This window comes from Lepisosteus platostomus, chromosome 23 (assembly GCF_059453375.1).
Source record: "Lepisosteus platostomus isolate fLepPlt1 chromosome 23, fLepPlt1.hap1, whole genome shotgun sequence".
Taxonomy (NCBI): domain Eukaryota; kingdom Metazoa; phylum Chordata; class Actinopteri; order Semionotiformes; family Lepisosteidae; genus Lepisosteus; species Lepisosteus platostomus.
The window spans coordinates 12,310,753-12,335,093 of record NC_142633.1 but is presented as its reverse complement, the minus strand read 5'-3'; the positions used below and the strand labels follow the sequence as shown (position 1 = coordinate 12,335,093).

The following is a 24,341-nucleotide window of genomic DNA, read 5'->3' as shown; positions in this document are numbered from 1 at the left end:
GGTATATTTTAAATATTTTTCAATTCAGAAAATTAACAGACTTTATTAATAATTTTTTGGAACATACCTCGTGAATCTTTTTCACATCAAAAAGGTATTTCTTGGACAAAAAACGTAGAAGGTTGATCCCAATAAATAGTTATTTATGCCAAACAACAGATGAACTCACCCAGCTCTTGTAAACTTGCCACATTCTGGGAAATAAAGGCATTCTTCATTTTGGCCTGTGTAGCTTGGTCTGCAGTTGTCTGATCGTCACCATCACTTTCCGCCTGCCCAGACAGACCAAGCAACAGCATTAACCACAGCAGACAAAGAGATAATCACAGCGGACGAAGAGGCTAGGCACAATCAGGGTGAATTCATGTTAAAACTATAGTCCTTCCAAAGCACACACTAGACGCTTCATATCAAAGCAGTAATAGAATTGCTAAAAATGAAAATATTTTAATTCAGGATAACCACTATTTGGCCTCTATTCTTTAAATTCTCTCTTATTTGCTATTTACATGATCAGCACTAAAACCTCCTGGATTCCTGAGGTCTGAAGAGTCTATTCAGAGTCCGATTTTCTGTTCTGAGAGTCTGTGGGAGCGTAAAACAAGCTCTCAAGCAGTGTTGTTGAAGGCAACAACTTGGGATTCTTACATGGAGCGACTGGATAAGATGTATGGATCAATCAGCATATACTAAACTGACTAGAGGAGCCTAATGCTCTCCTCTTGATTGTAACCTTTCTAAACGGCAAAGGCAATTTCATTAAAAGCCTATGCATTTCCACTAAATTTTATTACAAGAAAAAGTACGTGATATGAATGCATTTCCATCATGTAAAATTGCTAAGGCACCTTTTAGCACCGCTTGTCAACACAACAAATATTTTAAAACACACTGCTGCACAACACAAAAATGGATTTGTATTCCCCAAATACTATCTACGACACACTGTCCATGCACTGCAAAGGGAACGTTGGCGATGGGAGTAGTTTGCTGAACTAGCATCCTGCGGAGAAGACTCCCATCCCCCAGTCGGAACTGACCTGTGCGTGGGTGGAAGGGGACGCCAGCAGGGTCACGTCGGGGTTGAAGACCGAGGTCAGCTGGTTGAAGAAGTTCATCTGGACCTCCTTTTGTCTCAGCTCAGGGTTCACCGGGGAAGGCAGCTCCTTCTGGTCTTCCACTGAAACACAGCAGGTGTGAGACAGAGCCTGGAGTGGGTATCGTCACTCACACCCACCACCCAGCACAGGAATGAGAGATGACAGATTCCATCTGACATGCACAGCGCACCAAAGCTTTCTTTCTGTGAGCCTTGGGCCTGGCAGAATAAAAAGAGGTTAATAACTTCTGACAGGACATTGTCTAGACATCAGAGCTTTAATAAGTGCACAAATATTAAGCAGCTGATAAAAAAGAATAGTGTTCGAATACTGGTCTGCTAGGCATTGCGTTATTGACGTATTGTGCTGCAAAACCATTCGGTGGCTCTTACCACTAAAGCAAGTTTTAGTTTCACTGGGGTTTGGTTTACATTTGAGATCTTAGTTGTGGCATTTTGCCTACAAGGGTTGCTGGCTTTGTCTCAGAGACTCCTGGAGGACTCCAAATTGCGCTTGGCATCTCCAGAAAAACTGCTGAATGATTAACGCGAGCAAGGTTGAGACTGGCCGGGTACAGACCAAACACACCCATCTTCTACCTGCTTCTTCCAACTCAGGGCCGTGGGCGAGGCCAGAGCCTATCCCAGCAAGCAACGGGCACAAAGCAGGGTACCCCCTGGACAGGACAAGTCCACCGCAGGCCCCCCAAACTGACTAGAGGAGCCAGTTCACAGCCAATTAACCGACCAGGACTTCACTTGATCTCAGCCAAAAGGCTCAGACGTTTCTGGACTACGGGAGGAAACCGGAGCACCTGGAGGGAACCCACACAGAAATGTTTGAGGCTGGTTAAGTAAACGGGGAGAACATACAAACTCGGTGCAGACAGCCCCCCTTCACCTGGAAGGGAAGCCAGGGCCGCCGTGATTGTGCCAGTGCACAGCCCCTGGTGCAAGGACTACAGACTAAAAACAACGATGAGACCGGGGGATGTATACGGACTGCCCATCCGTACTGCTGATGCGCAATGTGAAACCTGAACCTGACAGTCCAAATCGGAAAGACAGCTTGGGGGAGAGGGGGGGGGGGGGGTTGTGTGGGGAACACCATCAAAAACAGCCAGACAACCGATTTGAAATGGATTCATCTGGAAGTGAATTGTCCTGTCTTGTGTAAGCTGTCCAGCCCACAGAGTTTTCAACATTCATCTGCTGGAACTCTTCCCAGCTTCATCACCCTGTATTATGCACACAAACACTGAGCTTTGAGGCTGGTTAAGTAAACGGAGGATTTGAAGCACCAACACACAAACCTCACACTCAGGAGTAAGCACAGCAACACTATTCTCTCCAAGACTGGCCTGAACACAACTGCAAACCAGCTCCATAGACCAAAGTTAATTCAGGCATCTAATTAACCAGATACCATTTAAAACAAGGTCAGAACCTTAGTTTAGTACAGAATTTCACAAGGTCTTTTTTAGCTACAGCTTTCTTTTGGGACTCTGTTTTAGAACAAAGCCAAATCTTACATAATACATTTCCTCATGTTGTCTTGCAGGCACACAAGAGAGATTATTATTTTTATGATTGCGGGCTTTGCACACCCAATACAAATGACACGATTGAAAACTCAAAAGATCGCGAGAAATGTCTTTATGTGTTAAAGCAGGTGTATAAGAATTTTAAAGCTAATTTCTTCTGTGAGCATATCGTTCAGCACAGATCAGTACTGTCGATAAATACGGAACTTTGACTTGTTTTTTGATGTATGCAGTTCTTATAACTAGCCGTTTGCAAACAGACTTTGATTTATCCCAAAACGGTTGGAGGAGTCTGAATGTTTCCACACGTCCTCAAAATTATCTCTCAAAGCTCATCTTCTCTATCTGTTTGCACTTGACCACATGACAAAACCAGAACGTTGAAGAAGCTACAGAGAGCCTTACCATCCGAGAGAGTCTTCACAGTCTGGGGAAGTTTGGCAGACTTCATCATCGCAGTGAAGGTAATGATCTCCGTTCTGTCCAGGCGGCTACAGCCAGTGCACAGTCCTTTTATTAAAAGGATCAGGTGCTTCTGAGGAAGGGAAAGCCAAAGACGACAGCGTAAGCTACTAGAGGAGACAGGCAACTACCCAGGATGCAGTTGGTCAGAATGTGAAAATGATTTATGCTTGTAAGAAATTATTTTACAAAGCCAATACATACTGATTGGGTCATAGCACAGCCAAGCGCTAATGGCTTCAGTAACTACAGACACAGATCGGGACCCTGGGCTGTGAATGAGCTACTCACCTGTGAAACTGCACACGCTTCATCTGGGTTTTCAAGTCGTAGCAGCGAGAATTCGATTAATACTTTACAGGCAGCAGCTACAGACAGTAACTGATTTCTAGGAACTGAAAATAAAAAGACAGAGGCAGCCATCACAACTGGGCATGTTTATTGTTTCTAACAAACAGGTGAGAGCTCACCCAAACAATTTAAGGGGAGAATTTAGGACTATGAGTGCCAATGGGGAGAAAGACAGCAAGGTAGTTATCTTATTTCAGACGTTTTGTGGTAAAAACCTAGAAATAGACATTTAAATAACAGTAGTAAAATGAGTTACTATCAACAGGTCTCAACACAAACAATTATTCTATTTTCAGCTGTGTTAGTATTCATTATACACAGTACAAATATTACTTCATTTAAACAAAACTATGAAGTGTGCAATGAATTGTACCACATGGCCACCATTATTTTTCCATTACAAGAAGTCATGAACTCACTCTGTCCACAGACCGTGGTGATGTAATGTGCAGAAAGAGCCACAAAGGATGAGTAAAAGGGCTCGTACTGTTTGTCATGGTGTAGAATCTCAGATTCACTGCAGGGAGAAACATTTGGTTACACTTAAGCAAGCCTAAAAAAAGAGAAACACGTTTCATCCAACAAACGTTTCGTTCAGCAAAAAGAATGGATTGAAAAATATGTCCAGTCCATAACTGACTGACTGCACCTGCTGCGATTGCACTTCAGCAATAGTGTTTGCTGCTGTATCTGGAAGTCACACTGCAGAAAACTGTTTCCCGGTCATTCAGTTCTATCTGTCTGACAGTGATTCCACAAACCTGCTGATGGCACAGTTGAGATGTGTGCCAGCTTCACCTAGGCAAGGGCATTCAGGTTACAGCAATGTTTAGCTGTTATCACTAATCAAAAAGTGACTCTGTGCTATCATGCCGTGGAGTTGCATGCTGAATGATACTTAAAAAAAGACCACTTCAAGGGGATCCCAGGGCTACATGTCCAACTCCACATGTAGCTTCACATGCAACAAGGTGAAGGTGAGCAATCCAAGATCAAAAGCCATGTATGCAGCAGGGCATTTACTGGAGCAATACAAGCAACCCGGCTTGCTCAGAGTCCCAACACCCTCTGGGTCTAGACCACTCCGTCAGCACTGCTGCTGAAGTAACGGCTCTAGGCTTCTAACCCTGAGTCCATGCTAAGCTTCGCTCCAGGCAGAAGGCTACATATTTAATACAGACCACCCTGCCATTAAGCCTGAAGGGTATCTGGTAGACTTGCTCACTCTAAAACTTTAATGCAAGCGCTGAAACCTATCCCTCTGAATAACCCCGATAACAATGGGACTGTTGAGCTCAGCTGAACACGGAAATACCAGAAGCACCAGTCTACCACAACTGCTTACAAGCCTAACGCGCTCCTGTACCACAGCAGGCCACTGGAACACTGTCGAGCACCAGGAGCTTGGTGGTGACCGGAGGAAGGCTGTGTTTCTGTAGTAACTGCCATTTACACACTCTTGACCCAGGGAACTGAGCACAACAACTGCATCAGGTGCATCAGCAAATCAAGCAGAAACAAGAACATTAATGATTCAGCAAACGAAGGCATTTATTATTTTCAGATAAACGAATATTTGGGATGCTGATGGTATCAGGAAGTGAAAGAGGCCTATGGATGGGTGTGTCCGCATTGGCACAGAGAAAGCATTTTAGTTTGCCTTCCGCAACACCCTTGAATAAACAAACACACACACACACAAATACGGTAGATCCCTGCCGTGATCAAGTGTGTGTAGCCCTCGAATTCAGCTGTAACCATCGGCTCCACCTCTACTTGAAGGGCAGCGAAACAAATCTGCCGTTTCTGATCAAGGCGACAACCCAGTCTGAACCTGCCCCCCTTGTGCCTACAGCTGCGAATAAACCACAAGCAGTCCAGTGGAAGAGCAGCCTTTTTGTAAATCAGTTGATACCCAACGTGTCTGCGCTTATACTAGATTTTTTAAAAAAACCAGCCACATCGTGTACAAAATCACCCAGACAAGAGGGGGGCGATAGCTTTTGCCGATTGCGTGTGATTTAACTTGCCACGACCAAGCACCCTCTTCAGCTGATACCAATTATATCATTTAGGATGTCTGTTAACTCCGGAGTCCAGCCACTCCGCCGCGTATCACGGACAACACCGGCATTTTCTTAAAATAAGGCAGGTTCTTAGGAGGACAAACTGATAAATGTTTTGCCGCACGATACTGTTTCACGTAACTATCAATCACCAACAAGCAAATAAACCCGATGACAGCCGTGTGACAGGTCACCGCATTTGAGTCATATTAAAAACAGAAGACATGTACGTGTTTTTTTCCAGCTTAGACACCAAGTTTTGAGTTGTGCGCTGCCGTCTTTAGGCTGCTAAATCCTCTCGGAAACAATCACAATGCGATATTTTTTCCGACTGTGCCTTTAATTCATCGACCCCCCTTCTCTCCCCGGCCTGATGATAAAGCAGATTCTCGGTTTGTGCCTCTCAACGCCAAGCGCAGATCCAGCCTCCCTGCTCCACGCTGCAGTCCCTCCCATCCAGCGACAGGGCCTCGACAAACCTGTTAATGATAGATCCCACAAGCTGCGGCAGCTCCTTCGTCTCAAAGGCCGTGTAAGAAGCTGATAAAAGCGGTCGGACAGCCGCAGTCCACTCAGGTTCTCCATCTCCTCCACTCGACGCCATCTTGGGATTCTGTGCGATATGAGGCGATCCGCCCCCCCTCCAAAGAAGGAAATGAGGTAATCACAAGACAGCCTAACAGCAGGAAGTGAGGTCATCTCTAAAAGTAAACGTAAGGGGGTGGGGGAGAGAAAGAGATTATTGATGATGTCACACTGACGTCGGGTGTGCCCTGCGTGCTGAACGCTGATTTTATCAATCTAGTTAAATGGCCGAACATTTTTTTATTTTTGCCTGGAAATGCTCGCAACATTTCCATTAGAATTATCATTGGTATATCTTTGTTTTTACCACCAATATGTTTTTAATGTAGTTAAATCAAGCCTTTTTTTACAAAGTATGTAACCATGGTGATTGGATGACATCTTGTCATTCATTATATTTTTATGATTAATTTAGCTGTAGCTTTAAACCAGTGGCAACATTACTTTAGATAATGGTGAATAGCCTATTATGCTGTATACTGAATAATGTGATTTTTAAACTTAAAGGAGTGCAAGGAAATAAAAGACTGTTCAATTCGTGGTGTGGGCATTGGCTTAGGAGGTTCAGTGAGATCAGTGTTAACCGTATTTCCAGTGTTGAACAGGAGTTCCAGCTATTCCCCTCAATCACTATCCCAATATTTAAAACCTGGACAGATTACAACAGGAGGGACTCTTAAATTGGCAAAATAATTTTGTCAAACTTCACACTGACTGGTGAGGGGACTTCACTGCTGCCTTTGCCGAAATTATTTTTGATCATCACCTGGCAGTCACAAAACACATCAGGTCAATTTTTAATTCGTTTATTCTGTTCTCACAATGCTGAATTCCATTATTCCAAAAAGAAATGGCAACACCTCACAAAGACTCATGCAACCAAAGTACAAGAGTCTCCCTTGACTCTGCACCTCATTTTCACAGCCCTTAACACCCACCTACTCCCACAGTGCCATGCTTCCACTAGGCTATACTTCCAAACCACAACAGAGGCTTCAGGAGTTCCAGCAGAATCTGGGACAAAGAGATTGTACTAGGTTCTACTGGAACATCATTGTACCAAGAGACTACCGAGGTAAAAGTTTAGTGTTTGGGAATAGAGTCTAAGAGCTCTATATCCCCCCCCCCCAATTACAACCGACCCAATGTAAAAGGTCAGCATAAAAATATCACGTCTGTTTCTGCTTCTTATCACATACTGTACCAATGTTCTGAGCTCCTCTGTGATGTGGCCATGCTTATACTGGCAAAAACAGTCACTAAATAAAACTAATCTTTTAAAAGCAGTAAGACTAGATGATGCACGTCTCACACAGCAGTGAAGAGTACATCCGGGAAGAACATAATATACACACTTTGCTTTCTCTTTCGTACTTGAGAACCACCGAAGCAGTTTCTCCTTATTGTCTTACAATAAATGAATTCCCACAATACATTGCAGAGGAAGGTCTAAATCTCTTTCAGTGAACATTTGTAAGGAAACGCCAACTTCAAAACTTAAGGGAAAAGACACAAGAAATCAATACAACTAAACAATGTCACAAACTAAAGATGGTAATCATTTCTTCTTTTATAGATCAAGATCTCAGTGTAGGAAACTAGTAATTCTTATTAAAACGTGAAGCCAACTAATTGATTTTGAAAGTATTTTGAAAGTGGGATTTTCAAAAGCTTAGCCCCCGAATTTAGGGATGAAGAACCACCCTTCTCTGGTTATAATAATTTGATTATTTTAAATCTTTAGGTGGTGTGAAATAATATATTTCATGTTATAAATATATTTTCCAAAAAGAGCACATACTGCACGTACCAAGCACCCAGACCTCAAGTAAATTGTTTTTTTATATATACACATTTTAAAAATAAGAAATTCCAGTGCACAGCAGACTTTCGGAAAACCAATAACATTTCTGATCTTTCAAGTTAAGAATTACAAAAAAATGAGATCCATTCAGTCAATTTTAGTCCATCAAATCATACCTGGGTGAATCACTTAAAATTTTAAGTCTATTATAAATAAGGTTAAACGAATGTATGTTTAAGATTAAGTTTCCCAAAAATATGCATTAATTAAAAAGAATACTGCACATTTCTTAACCATGTGCGAAGAAGTCTTCAAGTGTTCATCAGTTGACCCATCTTTTCATTTGCTCTCCGACTCTGTGGCACCTCCCTCCATGATCCCAAGACCACAAATCTCCTAAAGCTTGCATTTCAACCAGAGCCCGAACAACATCAACACAATCATTCCGTAGAAATGGCAACTCATTAACAACGAGTCACTGAAAAGTAAATATTTGTTCTATTGTAAAATAAAATGTTATGGCCAATCCTGTGTTAAATAAAGTACAATGCACAGACAGTAAAAATGAAAGGGATAGCTCAATTCAGAGCCCTCTGCTTTCTGAAAGAACTTTCAGGTGGAGAGTGGAATTCCAAGGGTGTGTCAAAGGAATCCTCTTCATTGGAGGTACATACAGTCCTTTCTTTATTAATCAAGAAATTCCAGCTAACGAGGACAACAGCTTTCCAACAGTTCTGAGATCATCTTCAAGAAAAACATTCAAGTACGGAAGATCACATGAAAAGTAGTCAAGGGAAATACCCCCAAAATCATTCTGATGTCTCTTTTCCCACGTGCACGTTGTGACACTACATACAAATATCCCTACAATTTCGCTACCAGATTCAGAGGATTCTAAATGTTGGATGATGAAGGGCTCTGGTTGGGAAGAACCTGGGTATTAGTGGTCTACAGAAAATGGGTCTGGAAACCGCTGTCCAAGTCATCCCAGGGCGCCAGTTTGCAGAAGGGGCGGCGTCCGTCATGTGGGGTGTCCTGGCTGAAGCAAAGCACGCCTTACCGCCAGGCGCGGTTCAGCAACTTGACCTGGGCCAGCCGCTTCGTGATCATGGTGGCAAACACCAGGCCGAAGAGCACGCTGCTGATCAGCACGTAGTCATAGTCATCCTTCAGAACGTCGAACTGCTTCGAGGGGTAGACCCGCGTCTGGTAGATGTCCAGGCCGTATGCCACCACCTGGGAGAAAAGAGGTCAATCCATTGAGATCCGATTTGGCTCAGTGCGTTGAACCCATCCCTAGCCATTATCGTTTGTGGGTTGTCATTCTGTACAGCATGGGTAGGCAAATTCTGGACCATCCAATTCCTTTATTTTTTCCTGGTTGCTAGCTATGCCACAGGCAAGCTGTGGAATAGCCTGGAACGTTAACTATTTGAGTTCCATAGCAAACAATATCACTGTATACCATGAATGTTTATATTATTATATTCCACCAATAAAGCCTTATATTTTTAAAAGTTTAAAAAGGAAAAACAAAATACAAATTCTCGTCACTACCATACTGACATTACCTTGATATGACTCATATACAATGCTGTAATACAATATTATCTGCTGCAATACAAAATACAGCTATTTTAAATATTTTATAGAGCCACAAAATAAAGTATCTAAAATTTTAGGTTTCATTGCTGCTTACTGAATATATTACTTAATATAAGTCATTTCTACCCTTGAATGGATAGCACTACAACTAATACAGTTCTCAGTTGAACACGACATGATAATTTCCTTCGATCCAATCCAGCGTATATAATTTACGCTGCCTTGAGTTTGTGTGTAGTTCTCTACCCTGTTTCATTGACAGCAGTCCTCTGCAGAGTCCAGACTTACCAGACAGGTAGACTCCAAACCAGAGGGGGCAGTGTAGATCCCTCTCACTCTGGACACAGTCTGATTGTAGTTAATGAACCACTCTGTGCGGATCGGCATCTCTGGGGCATAAGGTATAAGGTTCTCTTCACTGAATAACAGAAAAAAAAGATTTCTAGTGAAAAATGGGACTTAATAAATACAAGCTAAAATAATTGGACAAAAGTGCTCAGGCCCACTCTTAATGCCGTTTTTACAGTCTTGCCCATTTCTAGGCTTGTGGAACCTAATTCCATCTGGACACAGCTACTAATAGGGTTTCATGGCACACAGTAAGACTACTGGGGCTCTTCACAGTCATGTTATGAATTTTCCACAGAGCTGGGAAGGAGATTGTTTTCACCACGATCATTTTAACCCATGTCAGGTGTACAGCTCTGCAGACTGTTTACTAGAAAGCAGCCAAGAGTGTGGGACTCACCGACTTTGCTCTGATGGCACCTCCGGTCGGCGGGGATCGAGGAACATCTTGGGCAGGGAGAGGATGGCTCCAGAGGGCAGCCCCACTGCGAGCAGTTCAAGCCACCCCAGAATGAAAACCAACAATCCCAACGTCACAAGAGACCTTCTAAAGAAGAGCGCCCCCTACAGGATACCGATACTGTACGCAACTTCCAACACACACAGTTACTCTTTAAATATTCTCTATTGATGAAGGAAAGATCAAGAAATCTTAATTTCACTTGTTTCGGGATCGCACTGCAAGTAGCAGCGATCGATCTTGAGTGCACAAATGTAACTGCAGTAACACCAGTGTGAATGATGTCATTTTCTTAATCAACAGATTCAGAGATGGCTGTTGGATTATCGAATTCTACATCTCCCACTGACTCCCACTATTTTTTTTTTTGCACACTGCTTGTGCTGTGTTTTATTGAAGTTGAGTGCTGTTGTTGTCGCTGCTGTCGTTGTTCTGTCTTTAAGTTGGCGCTTCCTTCATGTCTTTATATTGGAGCACACATCGCGCATATGGCCAGTAGAACTGAACTCTGAACCCTAACGCTCTTATCGTTCATCCGGTGCCTCTCACCCAGGAGATGGCGGCTGGTGATTCCCTTCTCGGTGAGGGTGGCCTCCAGCGTGCTGATGGTGGAGGGGAAGATGTAGGACTGCTGCAGCACCTGGGGGGGGTGTGGGCGGTCCAGGGAGCTGAAGGCAGAGCTGTTGTACTGCTCCGTGCCCTCGAACAGCTCCAGCACCGAGAACTCATTCCGCCGCAGCTTGGTGTTCCAGTACTCGTACTGAGGGAGGGGCAGAGAGAGGCGGCGGGCGCCAGTTCAGTTTGCCACGAGAGGCGACACGCAAGCAAGCATTTCCTTGTACTGACGTGCATTTGACAATAAGAGAAAAAGAGGGAAGAGAGTCTTTCCTGTTGTGACAGAGGTGATCCAAAAGAAATCCGGAGAGATCCGAAACTCCGCTAGAGGGCCTAATGAGACAAGGAATTGCTCTGACTTCTCTGACAGCCGCGTGGGTATGCGATAACAAGATGATTGCCAGCAGCTGCTCCCATTCAGAGGAGCAGGAATATAAGAAACCCACATGGATGTCTCCCTGTGTGTATTAGAACGTCGCTGACAGAGAACCAGCTAAGGAGCTTTCCTGCATAAAAGGCATATGATACTTTTTACATCACAGGCTCTGAAATTTCAGATCTTTTTTTCTTGGTGGCAATGATCATGCTGCAGATTGAGCAAAAGCCTAGCATGAGGCGTTTGTTCGTTTGTGACTGAAGTTTAGCATTTGGAACCATATTCAGTCAGATCAGGTTCAAACCTCTTTGGGCCTATTAAAACAACTGCCAATCAACCCGGATGCTCTTGGCAGGTGGTAAGAAACCAGGGTGCCCAAAATAAACCCACGCAATTACAAGGAGTACGTACAAACCATGCCGCCCACTATAACACACAATGCCCAGGATGCTCACCACCACCCAGTTCTCGGAGTGGACGAAGTGCACAGGCCCGCGGGCTTTCCTCTGCACAGCCTCGTGAATGATGCGCCCCGTGACGCCGTCGATCAGATAGATTCCCACAAAGCTGCGCTCCTGGTGGGCATCGGTGCTCTCTGTCACCACGGCCAGCAGGTTAGGGTTCAGGTACTGGAGAGACACGCACAAGCCAGCTTGGGAAATGTACCCCTTTGATCTCTTGAATATGTTAAATCAAGTTCTGTCACTGCCTTGAGGATCACAGTGAATTAAGTGAAAGGTTAACCAGCTTAAATCATAATTACTGCATCTGAAATGACTGGTTCTACATCTTTTGTTCCCCGTCTGATAAAACAACACAGCTGACTCTGCAGGTCTGAACAACTGTTCTCATAAAAACTCAAGGAGAAATTAGTTTTCCAAGATGTATTTCTAGCAGTTTTTCATGACTTCCAACTTCCTTCAATTTATCATAAAATATAATACATTTAGTTGTTCAGTTTATCAACTGGGTTTAGCCATCGTACAACTCTAATATACTGTTAATACATTGTTTAGCATTTTCTGTTACCTTTCCAGAGCAATTATTTTCTTTCCATTTTCAATTGTTTTCTGGCTTGGAAATTAAACTGGCAATGTATCACTACGTGATTGGCCTTTTTTGACATCATATTATCAGAATAAATCTTCAATGCTATCGATTGCATTATGTAAGATTTAAAGAAAGTACTAGCATTTTATTGTATCTCAGTCCTGGTCACTTTCCCTGCATGAATTCCTGTAGCTCAGTTCAGCAGCACTACTAGAGAGTGGGTCAGAACCTCGGTTTCCCACGATGAAACTTGCTGCTTTTTCCCCAAACCCGACTCAGAGAAATGAAGGCCGAGGGCTACCTTGAAGAGGACACTGCGATCACCCATCACACGCCCCTGAGAATGGACATGCTCGTTAGCTCTCTTCCCTTTCACTGCCACAATCCTCTGCACCTCTGTGGGAATGACCACCTCCCAGATCAGCTCAGTGGACAGGTCCTAAAAGAAGGATCACACGTACTCTCTTACCACAGACCAACACTTCACAGGTTTGTGATAGACCAGCCATACAGTATGTATGCACCGGCAATATTGATTTCAGCCACAGGAGGTCAGCCTGACACACTTTGTGTCAGAGCACTGAGAAGGCTGTGCTGAACAAGGCTTGTGTGCATTTACATGGGGCTTTAGGTTGTTATCTCAATGCATCACAGCAGAACATAATTTAAGGTTTCTTTAAATAGTCAAACAAATGACGGTGAAGGGTATTTTACAGGACACTGCTTTTAAATATCCCAAAAGTTAGAGAAGTCTTGCTGTCCACTGTGGAATATTTTCAAAATGTGAAAGAAAAGCATTTAACTTCTGGTTCTTGAGCTCTGCCTGGAGCGAGACAAAGGGGTTTTTCAATTTCTCAAGAATCCCAATAGGAAAAGCTACAGATTTCTGCAAAACCAGACCAACAGGTTACAGTTTCAGGTCAGAGTGGGGAGCACGTTCGCTTTTTCCTTGAGGTCGTCACAGGAAAAGAACTACAGGAGCACTGCTGAGCTCACTCTCCAAGAAGTCAATCTGCTCCCGTGGGAAGGAGGCAAAAAGTCTTCAGAGATCAATCGGAACAGATTAACAGTTTGAGAAGGGTTAAATTAGTTCAAGTTAAATTATTACACAAGGATTAATACACATGCTCATTTCCTCTCCTTGACTACTCTGTCCTCAGGGATACAAGGATAATGAGCCACGAAGAGGAGGTTTATATATGCAAGTCCCCCATTGCAGCTAGGACTGTAAGAAGGATCTTCCACAATGCAGATCCCTGTTGATCTAAGCACACCGCGCAAGGGGGTTTCACCCAGAGAACCAGCAGGAAATACCTTGCGCAGTCGGAAGCCAGCCAGCCTGCCCTGGGCGGAGTCCACCAGGTAGAAGAAGATGGAGGAGGCCATCTCCTGCAGCTGCTGCAGGACATTCTTTGTGGAGGGAAAAGCTGTGACCTGGATGAATGCCGCAGAAAAAGCCAGGCAAGAGACACACACAAACACACACAGTTGTCAGTAGGCAAAAGTTTCCCTTTTCAGGAACTCCCTCCCAATCAACATCAGAAATGCAACTATTTTAGATTATTTTCAATCCAGAGTGAAAACCTTTCCTTTAGAATATAACCTTTAACCAGCTTTGTAATGGCCTATGCTTTGGTTTTTAGTTGGTTCAGCTTGCCTTGGATGCTTTAGTATGAAATGCTCTTAAGAAGAGTACATTTCTGTTATATTTTATCCTCTCAGGTACTAGACTAGCAGTCTTCCTTTGTTAAGAGCATGGAGACATATCTCTCAGCATAGTTGTTTGTCCTTAAACTCTGTTACTCTTTAAAGAAAACGGGGTGTCTGCATGTACAATACCTGAAACAGGTCTATATAGGAATTGAATTACAACATGCATGTTGAGAGCAAAACAGACTTTTGCCTTTGGATTACTTTTTTTAACTAGAGCATTTTAGGGCCAAAAAATCTGATTTTTTTAGAAGAATCGTTATCTACATATGTGATTTACAATTTAATATGGGATATAAAAATAAAGATCCTCTCCCACCTTGTACTGGTCATCAATCAGCAACAGGACCTTGGCATAGTCCTGATCCATCAGGGGCAGCAGCAGGGACTGGAGAATAGGACGTCCCATGACAGGGGGGGTGATATGACTCTTTTTGCCAAAAATGGGGTTAAACACATGCAGGGTGCTCAGGCCGGTTTCCTGCAAGCACACACACATTTGTTACACAGACTACATGAACAGCACATCTAATCTCAAACCAAAAAGAACAAATACATAAAGAAATTTAAGTTAAAAAACAAGTCAAGTCAATCTCCACTCTTACATTTCAGCAGTTCAGAAGCTTAATACAACTACTTAACACAACATTCAGGATTTTACAACTGCAGACAGAAAATAAGAGGCTGCTGTCTGGACTCGGTGTATCCCAGCGTACATCGGTGTACCTTGTCCTTGATCAACAAGGTGCATTGTGGCGGATGGGGGAAGTGGGCGGTCGTCCTTTGTACAACCAGCTTGAAGGAGGCACTGGGCTGGATGTCGTGTAGGTAGTGCTTCCACAGCACGGTGCCCGACTTGCTGTCGATCCCAAAGAGCTGCAGCAGGAAGAAGCGCCAACAACACCCCTTAGTTAACAAGCACATTCCCATTTAACTGCCAAACCGGAGAAGCTTCGACCAACACGAACTGCAAACATATTAAACAAACATCCACTGATCCTCTAGTAGTAAGTACTGGGGCATTTCTCTTAAAAAGAAAACCCTTGCAAAACATAAATGCCAGAACTAACAATTGAAACGGTCACTTTTTAATGTTGCAAAGCGCTTGTAATTGCTGTTCTTTCTGTAAAATGACTACTAAGGTCTAAACACTGTCTCATTTCATTAAAATACCAGCATCCTCAAACTACCAACTACAACAAATAGACTGCCACTTTTTAATTAGGAACTATACTAATCAACAAGTGAACCCTCTAAATAACTGAGGAGTATAATCTCACAGAGGAGACATAGAATATGATTGTGCTTCCATTTCATCTTTGTGTTGCCTTTGCAATGTATGACAGGACCGACAGGACATCAGACCAGATTGTGTGAAACGGTTTCAGGATGCTCCGAAGTGAAATTGTATGTCCATGCTTGTTATTTGGCACAATGCCCAGAAGATGAACTGATCCAGAGTTCACAGAAGTAGCTGAAGGAGCCGTGTCGAAAGAGCAGGCGGCCTTACCTTCCCCGATGCCGTCACCATCACCATCATCTTCTGCAGGTTGAACTCGTCGCGGGCCAGAGTCTCGATGGTGACTTCGTTCTTAACGTGGTTGCGGGGTTTGCGGGCGTCGTAGAAGAGCTTCCACAGGTGGGCTGTCCAGGCCTGCAGCAGGATGAGCTGGGACGACAGGCGCTTCAGCACCATTCCCAGCAGACCGTCTGGGGAAAAACAAGAGCCGCTCAACCGCTGGGGCCCGTCTGCACTTCTGTATACTGATCCCCTCTCTTTACACAGCTTCAGACTCAGAATCCACATGATCGAATCCACCTTCTTCTACTACTGTCAACAATATTAACTACAACTGGGCTAGATAGACCACACAATCCTCTCGTTTCTTACTATTCTTATGTTTTAATATCTGTATTTTATGTCAGGGAGTAGCAAAGTCAACTTTCTGGAGGGCTGTGGTGTGTTCTGGCATATGTCGTACTCAGAACTCACAGTTACATATTTGTTCATATAATTGTAATTAACAGGCTTCGCATTAAAACTTCACATTACTCGTCGGGCTTCAGAATGTTTGAGGTACCGCACTTTCAATCTATCAACAATAAAAAATGATATATATAGGGATCAGAGCAGCCCACTTACTCCCTTTGCACAATTATGTACAAGAAACACAAGCTTGTACACTTTACCTTGAATAGCTGGATCCAAACGTAGCAATGAGAGGAATAAAGAAACACCGTAAGAGAGAGACTTAGAGATCCGACTGGGGATGGGAAGAGAGTAGTAACATGTTGTAGTTTTTGTAAGCATAATAAGACACAGTTACACAAATACGTAAGTTCAAAGAAATTGTTCACAACAAGCACACCAGAGAGCAAGAGCTTTTCCAAATTAACTACCTAGTTAGACAATCCTAAAACGCAACATCTACTCTTCTACTTATAGCTGTTAATTCTCTCCAATTCAACGTTCTGTTCTCAACATTGCAGTTTGGGAAAAAAGCATTTCAACAATCTTCAAGAAACCATTTTGCATGGCTATAAAAAGAAAATGCTTAGACACAGATCACACAGCGGCCGTGTCTGAAGTGTTCTGAAAAAGGACCCGACGTGTATTGATTTTTTCTAAGTGATTGTTTACAGGGAAAGGTTTGTACAGTTTTGGATTTCAAGGGAAAGCTTGCTGTTTGTTTTGAGAGTGGGATGATCTACTGTCAAAATTAGTCAAAACTGTTTCAGAATGACAGAAACCGGGTCACGTCAATAAAATGTCGCACAGGCTCGAGCAAGCCTAGTGCGCATAGCTGTGCAGAAGCCAGCCTCATCTTCACATCCTTCTTGGATAGACGAGCAGATATAGGAGGAGCTTCTGTCCTATTCAAACAGAAAAGTCTGTAATGCAAAGTAATGTTTTTTTAATAGAACTATGCTAATGAGGAATGACCAATTGTGTCGTTCTGTTGCAGGTCACAGCGATGAATGCTATACCCACAGTGGGGAAAATGAGGGGGGCTAACAGGCACCCAGATGTTCTAGACATGTTCGGAAAACTGCTTTGTGAATCCTGGTCATAGCTGGGTAGTGACCAGAACCGGACTGGGACCTGGATGTCTGGATAACAGAACTGCCTGGGCGCAGAGCGTGTGCCTTCATGGGCTAAGCCGAGTGCAACATTTTACATGAGTTAAAAGAAGTTAAAATTCTCCAGCTTATATCGTTCATATCTTCAAATAAAAATCCTAACTGAACGCAGTAAAGAAAGGGAATTTTTTTGCATTACCAGCTTTCTTGCCAAACTCCCCCTCCAGCTCAGCTTGGGTTCCCGTCAGCGGCAGATCCACCATCTCCATGGTAACAACCTCTGCCAGAGCCTCTTCCCTGGACCACAGCACCCTCCCTGAGACAGGAAGCCATTACCAGACGCTCCGCAGACAACACACAGCTCGCACGCATAGATTTCTCCACCTTTCTCTGAAGGAGGGAGCCTCTCTCACGACCACCCTCTTCCTATTCTGTGTTCACGGACGCTGACAATAAATTGAAGGAAAATTCAGCCACAATGAAGAGATTGTTTTCCGGTGAGACACAGAAATAAAAGTATTATATATTCTACAAGATCCCCTTTCCTATCCAAAGGAAGCAGCAATTACCAAACAAATATATGCATGGTCTGATATAAGCAACTGGATCATGTAGGTAATTTCTGCAGAATCTGAGTTCTGATCAATGGAATTTAGATCTTGATTCGCCACAGATGAAGCACAAGTTGACCACCCTGGAGCCGAAACTGGAATCTCTGACTGTACCTCACAGGGACAGCAACACCTGGGCTTCCTTCTCCTACCTGGCTGCTGAATGAAGGTCAGGGCATGATCCTCAGTCTGTACCAAGACCCGGTAGCCAACAGAGTCATCTTTCTTCAGGAACGCGTGTACATAGAGCTGAGAAGGAGGAAAGGTGGCAGATGTTTAACTCGGAGCTCCTGCCTCTCTGATTCAGAGCAGCTGCACCACTCTGGAGCTGCAGGTATGGTCTGGGCATGGAGGAGGACCAGGGCAGGGCTTTCACACTCCTCCAGTGTCAGTCAGAACTTTAATTTACCATAGGAGCATACCTGATAATGACAATATAATGTGGAACTATGATTATAACATTATTCCAAACCATACACCTGGTAACACCAAAGCAGGGAATTCCAACTGCAAATAAAGGATTATCGTTGGTAAAAACAGAAATTAGGATGTTTAAAAACATGCCTGGGTGACTGGACAACCCAGAGAACTGAGGATCAATGTTGGTGCTTCTTTCATATTTATGTTTGCTTCTAAATCAAATGAAGTTTCAGCTCCCGGACTATAACATCAAGTAGTTATTTTTTAAAGAAAACCAAAATGTTACTATATATTTTTTCCCTTTATTGACACTCTAGACTAAAAGTTGTCTATATCCTCAAGATAATCACCTAAACAGATTTTTTTTGCGTTGTTTTCAATTTATATTTGACTTTTACCATGTTTGTTTCTACAGCTATGCCCCACTTCAAACTAGAGAAGGATCCTGATAGCATACGAACCATGGGATTACACTGTGCCTCACTTTGGCACTGAGTTTATACTATGGACCAAACTCAAGTGACAGATAAAATCTCATAGTCTTATCTTAAACATACTCAAGGATCAATGAGTACTTTTGAGATTCTGGATGTTTTGAGATTTTAAGAACTACACTATGGGGTGCACTTATGCACACTGATGAATTCCGGGCTTGCTGAAGGAAAAAAAACTACTAACTGACTGACAGCTACTGGAAATTGGAAGAGAAGGCATTGAAATGACAGCAAAAGTATTGCACACGTATTCCCGCCTTGTAACTTAAGAGTTATTTTGTCTTTCTAAACCAAGACCCCTATGTACACTGCACTGGGCTGCACAGCCCAGCTGGGGTAGGGGCTTGTGCGGAGTGAGGTGACTGTCCTACTCACTCTCTCTGGGCGCCCACCACTGGGGTCCGTGTGGTAGGTGATGGAGGTGTCCAGGAGTCTCCTCCCAGATGTTGCAGAGTACAGATTGATGCTGCAGGCCTTGAGGGGAGGAAAGGACGGAGGGTTACAAGCCTGAAATTTCAACCGGATGAATTGTGGTGATCAACAATAAATATCATGGCATGGCATTATAGCTATCTGAGCTTAGCACTGTTATTTCTCTTAAATGGCTTACTGGGAAAGATACAGCAGTTCAAAATTTAATTTGCAAGGTAGATCAGTGCATATTTTTCACCACAGCTGGCACACATGGCAGGGTAATTCATAATCCTAGCAGCCAGGTACAGACCTCCTCCAAAACATTCTTCAATCACAAATTACTGTATATGTATTGGGGGAAACTACAACTGCTGCTTTGCTCCCCAGTTAATCTGATTCACTCACGGTGTTGTTCTTAGGCGTCATGACAGCAGCCACAGTCTTCTCCCCAGTCGTAGCGAAAGACACCAGGAAAGCCTGAAACATTTCCCAACATCATCCGCTTACTTCAGTGGTTCTGAGCCTTTGAAACAACGTCTCCCTTTCAGTTAACACAACGCAACAGGCCCCTCTTTGGTGTATGACCTAATAAATGTATTTGAATATTTAAAAAAATGATTTTATTTCAATAACTATTTGTGACCAATCTTATACAACCCAAATTATTTTTGGGTTGAAACAGATTTAAGGTAGCATGATCTAAATTCAGTTGATTTAAGAATTTGCCACAAACATTATCAATAAGAGATCTGATGCTGCATATTTGCCACAAGCTTTGAAATACTCAGTTTTGTGGAAAAAAGAGCACATTGCAAGCTACTTTCAACATCAAGCCTGCTGCGGTGTTTATTTCTGATCATCGGAAGTGTAAACATCCAGCCTCGCGCAAAGAGGTAGATGAAATTGAGGATGTGCAGAGGTTTTTATGTTCAATTAGTGTGATGGGATCAGACTTTGTCTACTAGATTTTGCTAACCGATGCTCTAGAATGAAAAGCGCTGGAGGCAGCTCCTGCTTACCGGCTGGAAGGCCCGGAGGGAGATAACCAGGCCGTCGCTGAGCTGCAGCAGGGTGTGGTGATCGGGGCCGAGCTGCAGGAAGAACTCGGGGAGCGGGGGCCGGGCCGGGTTGGGCTGGGTGGACACAATGACCGGCTGGAATCCAGGGGACACCTCGAGATCCAGAGACTGGTGAGAGATCGAGAGGGTGGAGGAGCACAACATTAACAAGGGCTCCCAACAGCACCTGCCGATGGGAATGGTTTATTTCCTCCATACTACACCATTTCCATCTAAAGCATATATATATGAAAAACACTCTTTAGACAACCAAAACTCATCGTTCGACCTACAACACATTTTCATTTAATAAGTACTGTGCTGAGCAGCCAGCTTACCTGCAGCAGGAGCTGCTTCATATCCTCCTGGTGGTCAGTGTCCAGGGGCAGGGTGTAGAGGGACTGGGTGGTGGGGTCAACACACACCAGGACCCCAGTGCTGACCACTGCACAGCCTGGCTGCAGACTGGCCAGCCACGGAGCTTCCACAGATCTCTGCAGAGGACAGTACAGCATCATTTTAATATGGTGAATATGGTTTAATATGGTTAATGGTTTATATGGTATGGTTTAATATGGTTAATATAGTGAATCCCATTGGTAACACACGTGGCTTGCCATGTACACATGTATATAAGGCACCAGCATTGTCAAACTAAATATAATGGTGTTAAAACCTTGTAAAATGTGCTCCTTTTAGTATGTACTCTGCTACTGCATATTTCTCACATATTAAACACTACTTAGTAAGACACTGTCCATAAACGCCTTGTTGATTGGCTGCATAACTACAAATCAGAATCTTAAAATTTAAAGATGATGCAGTCAGACCTGTGTCTAAAAGCTCTACCTGGCTTTAGGTTGTGACATGCCAGAAATACCTGAATCTTTGTGCTGTATTTCAAATAATTCTTGCAGAGAGTTTATCATGTTAACAGCTGTAGTTAACTTTAAACACTGAACTTCAAATCCAGTAAACTAAATAAACACAGCTGAGGCATTTATTTCTAGCAAAGCAAACAAATATTTTGGAAAAATATATTCACAGAGATATCACTTCTTTGTGACAAAATGACACATGAAAACTGTTTCTTACTGAACAGTATAAGAAAGATCAGTTCTTGTAACCAGCACAGCTAGAACCCACTTGGATTTGTCAACTCTATTATCAAGACAAACAGCTTTCATTGTCCTATCTTCCAGGAGAACAATATTCTCAATATTATCACATACAATGTTAAAAGTCATAACAGTAAAAATAAGCTCTAAACTATGGCATGATAATGGCACTCTGAAAAATATTACTAAAAAGACATAACTGTACTGTTGCAATATACTTTTATAGTTTTTAGGGGCTAAAGAAGCATTCAATACACAGAACAGAGACTAAATGTTCTTTAAATGGTTCTTCAAATGTGTTTGGCTTACGATGGCCAGTAAAATAAGTGTAGAGTTCAACACATTTTACTGTTGAAGTAATTCAATTTCAGGCTTCCTCAAGTTTAAAAAAACAGATAATATCCTAAGAAGCTTCTTTGCTTAAGTGATACGTCGACATTTATTGCCAATGAGGGCATGCTTACCTGTTTCATTATCTCTCCATCCTCAATGTTGTAGGCAATGATGACAAGATGGGAGTGAGGCACTACTCCCAGCACATAGACCTCTCCACTACCCCCCGAGTACACTGTCTGGTACTGCACGGTCTCACTGCAGGAAACACAAGATCCCACACTTTGATCTCCTTTTTCAGACACACAGAGCTCTTGTAAAGGCTTTACACTTCAATAGACTCCAATAAGTGTTGAGAGTTACTGGGTTTCATTGAGCCAAATGTATTTTAACTTGAGTAATTCACCATATTATAAGGTGGAGCTATCATGGTTTCAAAATTCCACTGACAGGCTGTACTGCTGCTCATGATTCCATAGGAGCCACTAAAACACTGGGATTGGGTTTGGAAAGGAGGGAAACAAGCCATCATTCCTTTGGCCTACCTATCTGGCAGGTTCTCCACCCATCTCTGATGGCCGTTGGAGAGGTAGTGCAGGGAGATGGCACCTGTCTTCAGCACGGCCACATACTTCACCGAGTCCTGCAACCCTACAAAAGTGGTCGCCTGAAAACTGTGCCAAAGAAAAAGCAGGTTTTGTCAGTCACTTCAAACACTTCACTGACAATTAACTAGCAAAAAGCTTAAAAAGTGCAGTACTCTTGAGTATAAAGAAGGCATTAACATTTAAAGTACCATGCTTATACATCTTCATGTAAAGCAGTACGCTGAATACGTTCCGGGAAACACATAAGTGCAATTTTTATTTTGTTTACACAAGTGTAGAATTAGTACTTTTAAAATTTAAAAGTTTTCAAAAGCACCATTTTTTAACAGCTGGGTAAAAACGAATTAACACCATCTGGGGTGAGACAGCTACAGTCATTGGTTCATTTACCTTCCAGTGTCCAACAGGGTCTCCCAGTTTAAACCACCAACGTTGGTTTCCCAAGAGCGCAACAATCGCCCATTTCCAGACACCACCACTGCATCTGGGGATAAACGCAAACAGAACAGTAAGCCAAAACAGCAATCATGATCCCATCTGACTAACCTCCCTTCACCTCATGATTCTAGGGCAACTCCTGGTATTTGGCATCGTGTACATTATGCAGCAAAACTGCTACTCTTAATGTAATTTTCTTACTGTAACATCACATTGCAAATTAATATGGCAGTGCAGTAACTCTCATAAGCCACTGATCTCTTTTATGGAAAACGAGGATTAGTTCTTGTTACTTTATACTTAAGACTTTCAATTAATAAAGTAAAAACAGCAGTCTTTATAAAACACAAGCACAGAAACCAGACTGATGCTACTAGTTATTTTGCTCCATTGCACTCCAGGAAAGAGCTGGACTCACCTTGACCATGGAACAGCATCGTTTCAATGCCTCCCTCTGGTCCACTCTTGTCCACGTGCCTCCAGACTACACACACGGAGGAGAACAACATCACAGACCACGAGAGAACTGACAACAACCCCCTCGAGACTCGTCAGATATTGAACATGTTTTTACTGAGAATGTCATCTGTCAGCAATTAACAGAAGTCTGCCTAGGATGTGTCAGATCTGGTACCAGTTCAAATTATAACAAGGTGCAAGGTAATCAGAGAAAGACTTTACTGAAACACTCAGGACCAGCACTATCCCCCCCTTTAAAACACGTTTTGTTGATTAAATGTATTTTTCACTTTTAGACGAACAGTCCAGGAGACTAGTGGAGATTTGGTACATTTTCCAGAGGATGTAGACAGCAAGTTCAGTCAAAGACACATATTCTGCAAATCTGCTTCTACTTACAGATTTCTCCATTCCTGGAATTGAGGGAAGCGATAATATTCTGCTCGGTGGCCAGCAGGAGCTTTTTGGATGCCTGCGTTTGGGTGTCGAAATAGGCGAAGCGTACTCTGCCTACATACTGCTGTCTCCTGTGACAGAGAACACACGGGTGCCGTCACTGAAGGGCTATTTCATTAAAAAGGTTATGTACAGTACAAATACATACATTCAATGCACAAAATACTCGGCCTCGCCTCCTTCTTGGAACGAAGGTGGACGGATTTTCCATCTTTCAAATACTCAAGAGTTAAAGAACCAGCCGCTGGATTTTGAACTGATAAAAAACTCATCGTTCGACCTACAACACATTTTCATCTAGTTAAACCAAAACTGCAAAAACTAAGGGTACTGTTCCGTACAAAAACTAAATTATCACGGTTTCACACACTAAAACCCCACACGAAGTTACACGCTTACACAGACTAGGAAGCGTTACATTTGTTCAAATGCTAATATGTCCAATACACTCGGGAATCTGTCACAGCCCTCTTTCATTAACGAGCAGTGCTGCTCCAGGTACAAAAAACGCATTTTCCGTCCAAAACGATCGCGTTTAACTGAAACCGTAACTCACCAGTCAAACTTCCCGACCTGATCTTCAAAAACAGCAGCAGAGTGATATAATAAGAAGGAGAAAAACGCGAAACCGGCCAAAAAACCTGCCATAGTGAAATAGAAAGACCTCCACTAGCCCACAATCCACCGGGAGATGAAGTTGAGAAAGATAAAAATGTACTCCCTCCAAATTGCCAGATAGAATACGAATTTGAAAAATAAAATAAAAATTCCAGAAC

The 24,341-nt window shown here is 43.0% G+C and overlaps 2 protein-coding genes across 4 annotated transcripts in view; both read right to left on the bottom strand.

Annotated features, from left to right (window-relative positions):
* The window catches only part of ubr4 (ubiquitin protein ligase E3 component n-recognin 4), a 70,136-nt gene extending 64,001 nt beyond the window's left edge, over positions 1–6,135 (bottom strand). For all 3 annotated transcript variants that reach the window (XM_088616891.1, XM_088616892.1, XM_088616893.1), the window contains exons 1-6: positions 6,002–6,135; positions 3,876–3,973; positions 3,397–3,500; positions 3,049–3,178; positions 1,041–1,180; positions 170–272 (exon numbers count right to left, since the gene is read on the bottom strand). In XM_088616891.1, coding sequence (XP_088473017.1) covers positions 170–272; positions 1,041–1,180; positions 3,049–3,178; positions 3,397–3,500; positions 3,876–3,973; positions 6,002–6,126 — 700 coding nt within the window. In that variant the 5' untranslated portion in view covers positions 6,127–6,135. The remainder of the gene's footprint in view (positions 1–169; positions 273–1,040; positions 1,181–3,048; positions 3,179–3,396; positions 3,501–3,875; positions 3,974–6,001) is intronic.
* Positions 6,136–6,897: 762 nt separating this feature from the next.
* On the bottom strand, positions 6,898–24,269 carry emc1 (ER membrane protein complex subunit 1). Its single transcript, XM_088616894.1, has 22 exons — positions 24,122–24,269; positions 23,509–23,636; positions 23,069–23,134; positions 22,603–22,696; positions 22,150–22,278; positions 21,736–21,862; positions 20,492–20,647; positions 20,115–20,282; positions 19,501–19,572; positions 19,057–19,155; positions 17,920–18,016; positions 17,356–17,472; positions 15,586–15,785; positions 14,802–14,951; positions 14,395–14,556; positions 13,680–13,799; positions 12,667–12,804; positions 11,771–11,944; positions 10,874–11,084; positions 10,265–10,349; positions 9,805–9,934; positions 6,898–9,147 (listed from the first exon to the last, which is right to left on the bottom strand). The coding sequence occupies exons 1-22, from the start codon at positions 24,211–24,213 to the stop codon at positions 8,968–8,970; spliced, it is 2,895 nt and encodes a 964-aa protein (XP_088473020.1). The 5' UTR covers positions 24,214–24,269; the 3' UTR covers positions 6,898–8,967.
* Between the last annotated feature and the right edge of the window lie 72 nt (positions 24,270–24,341).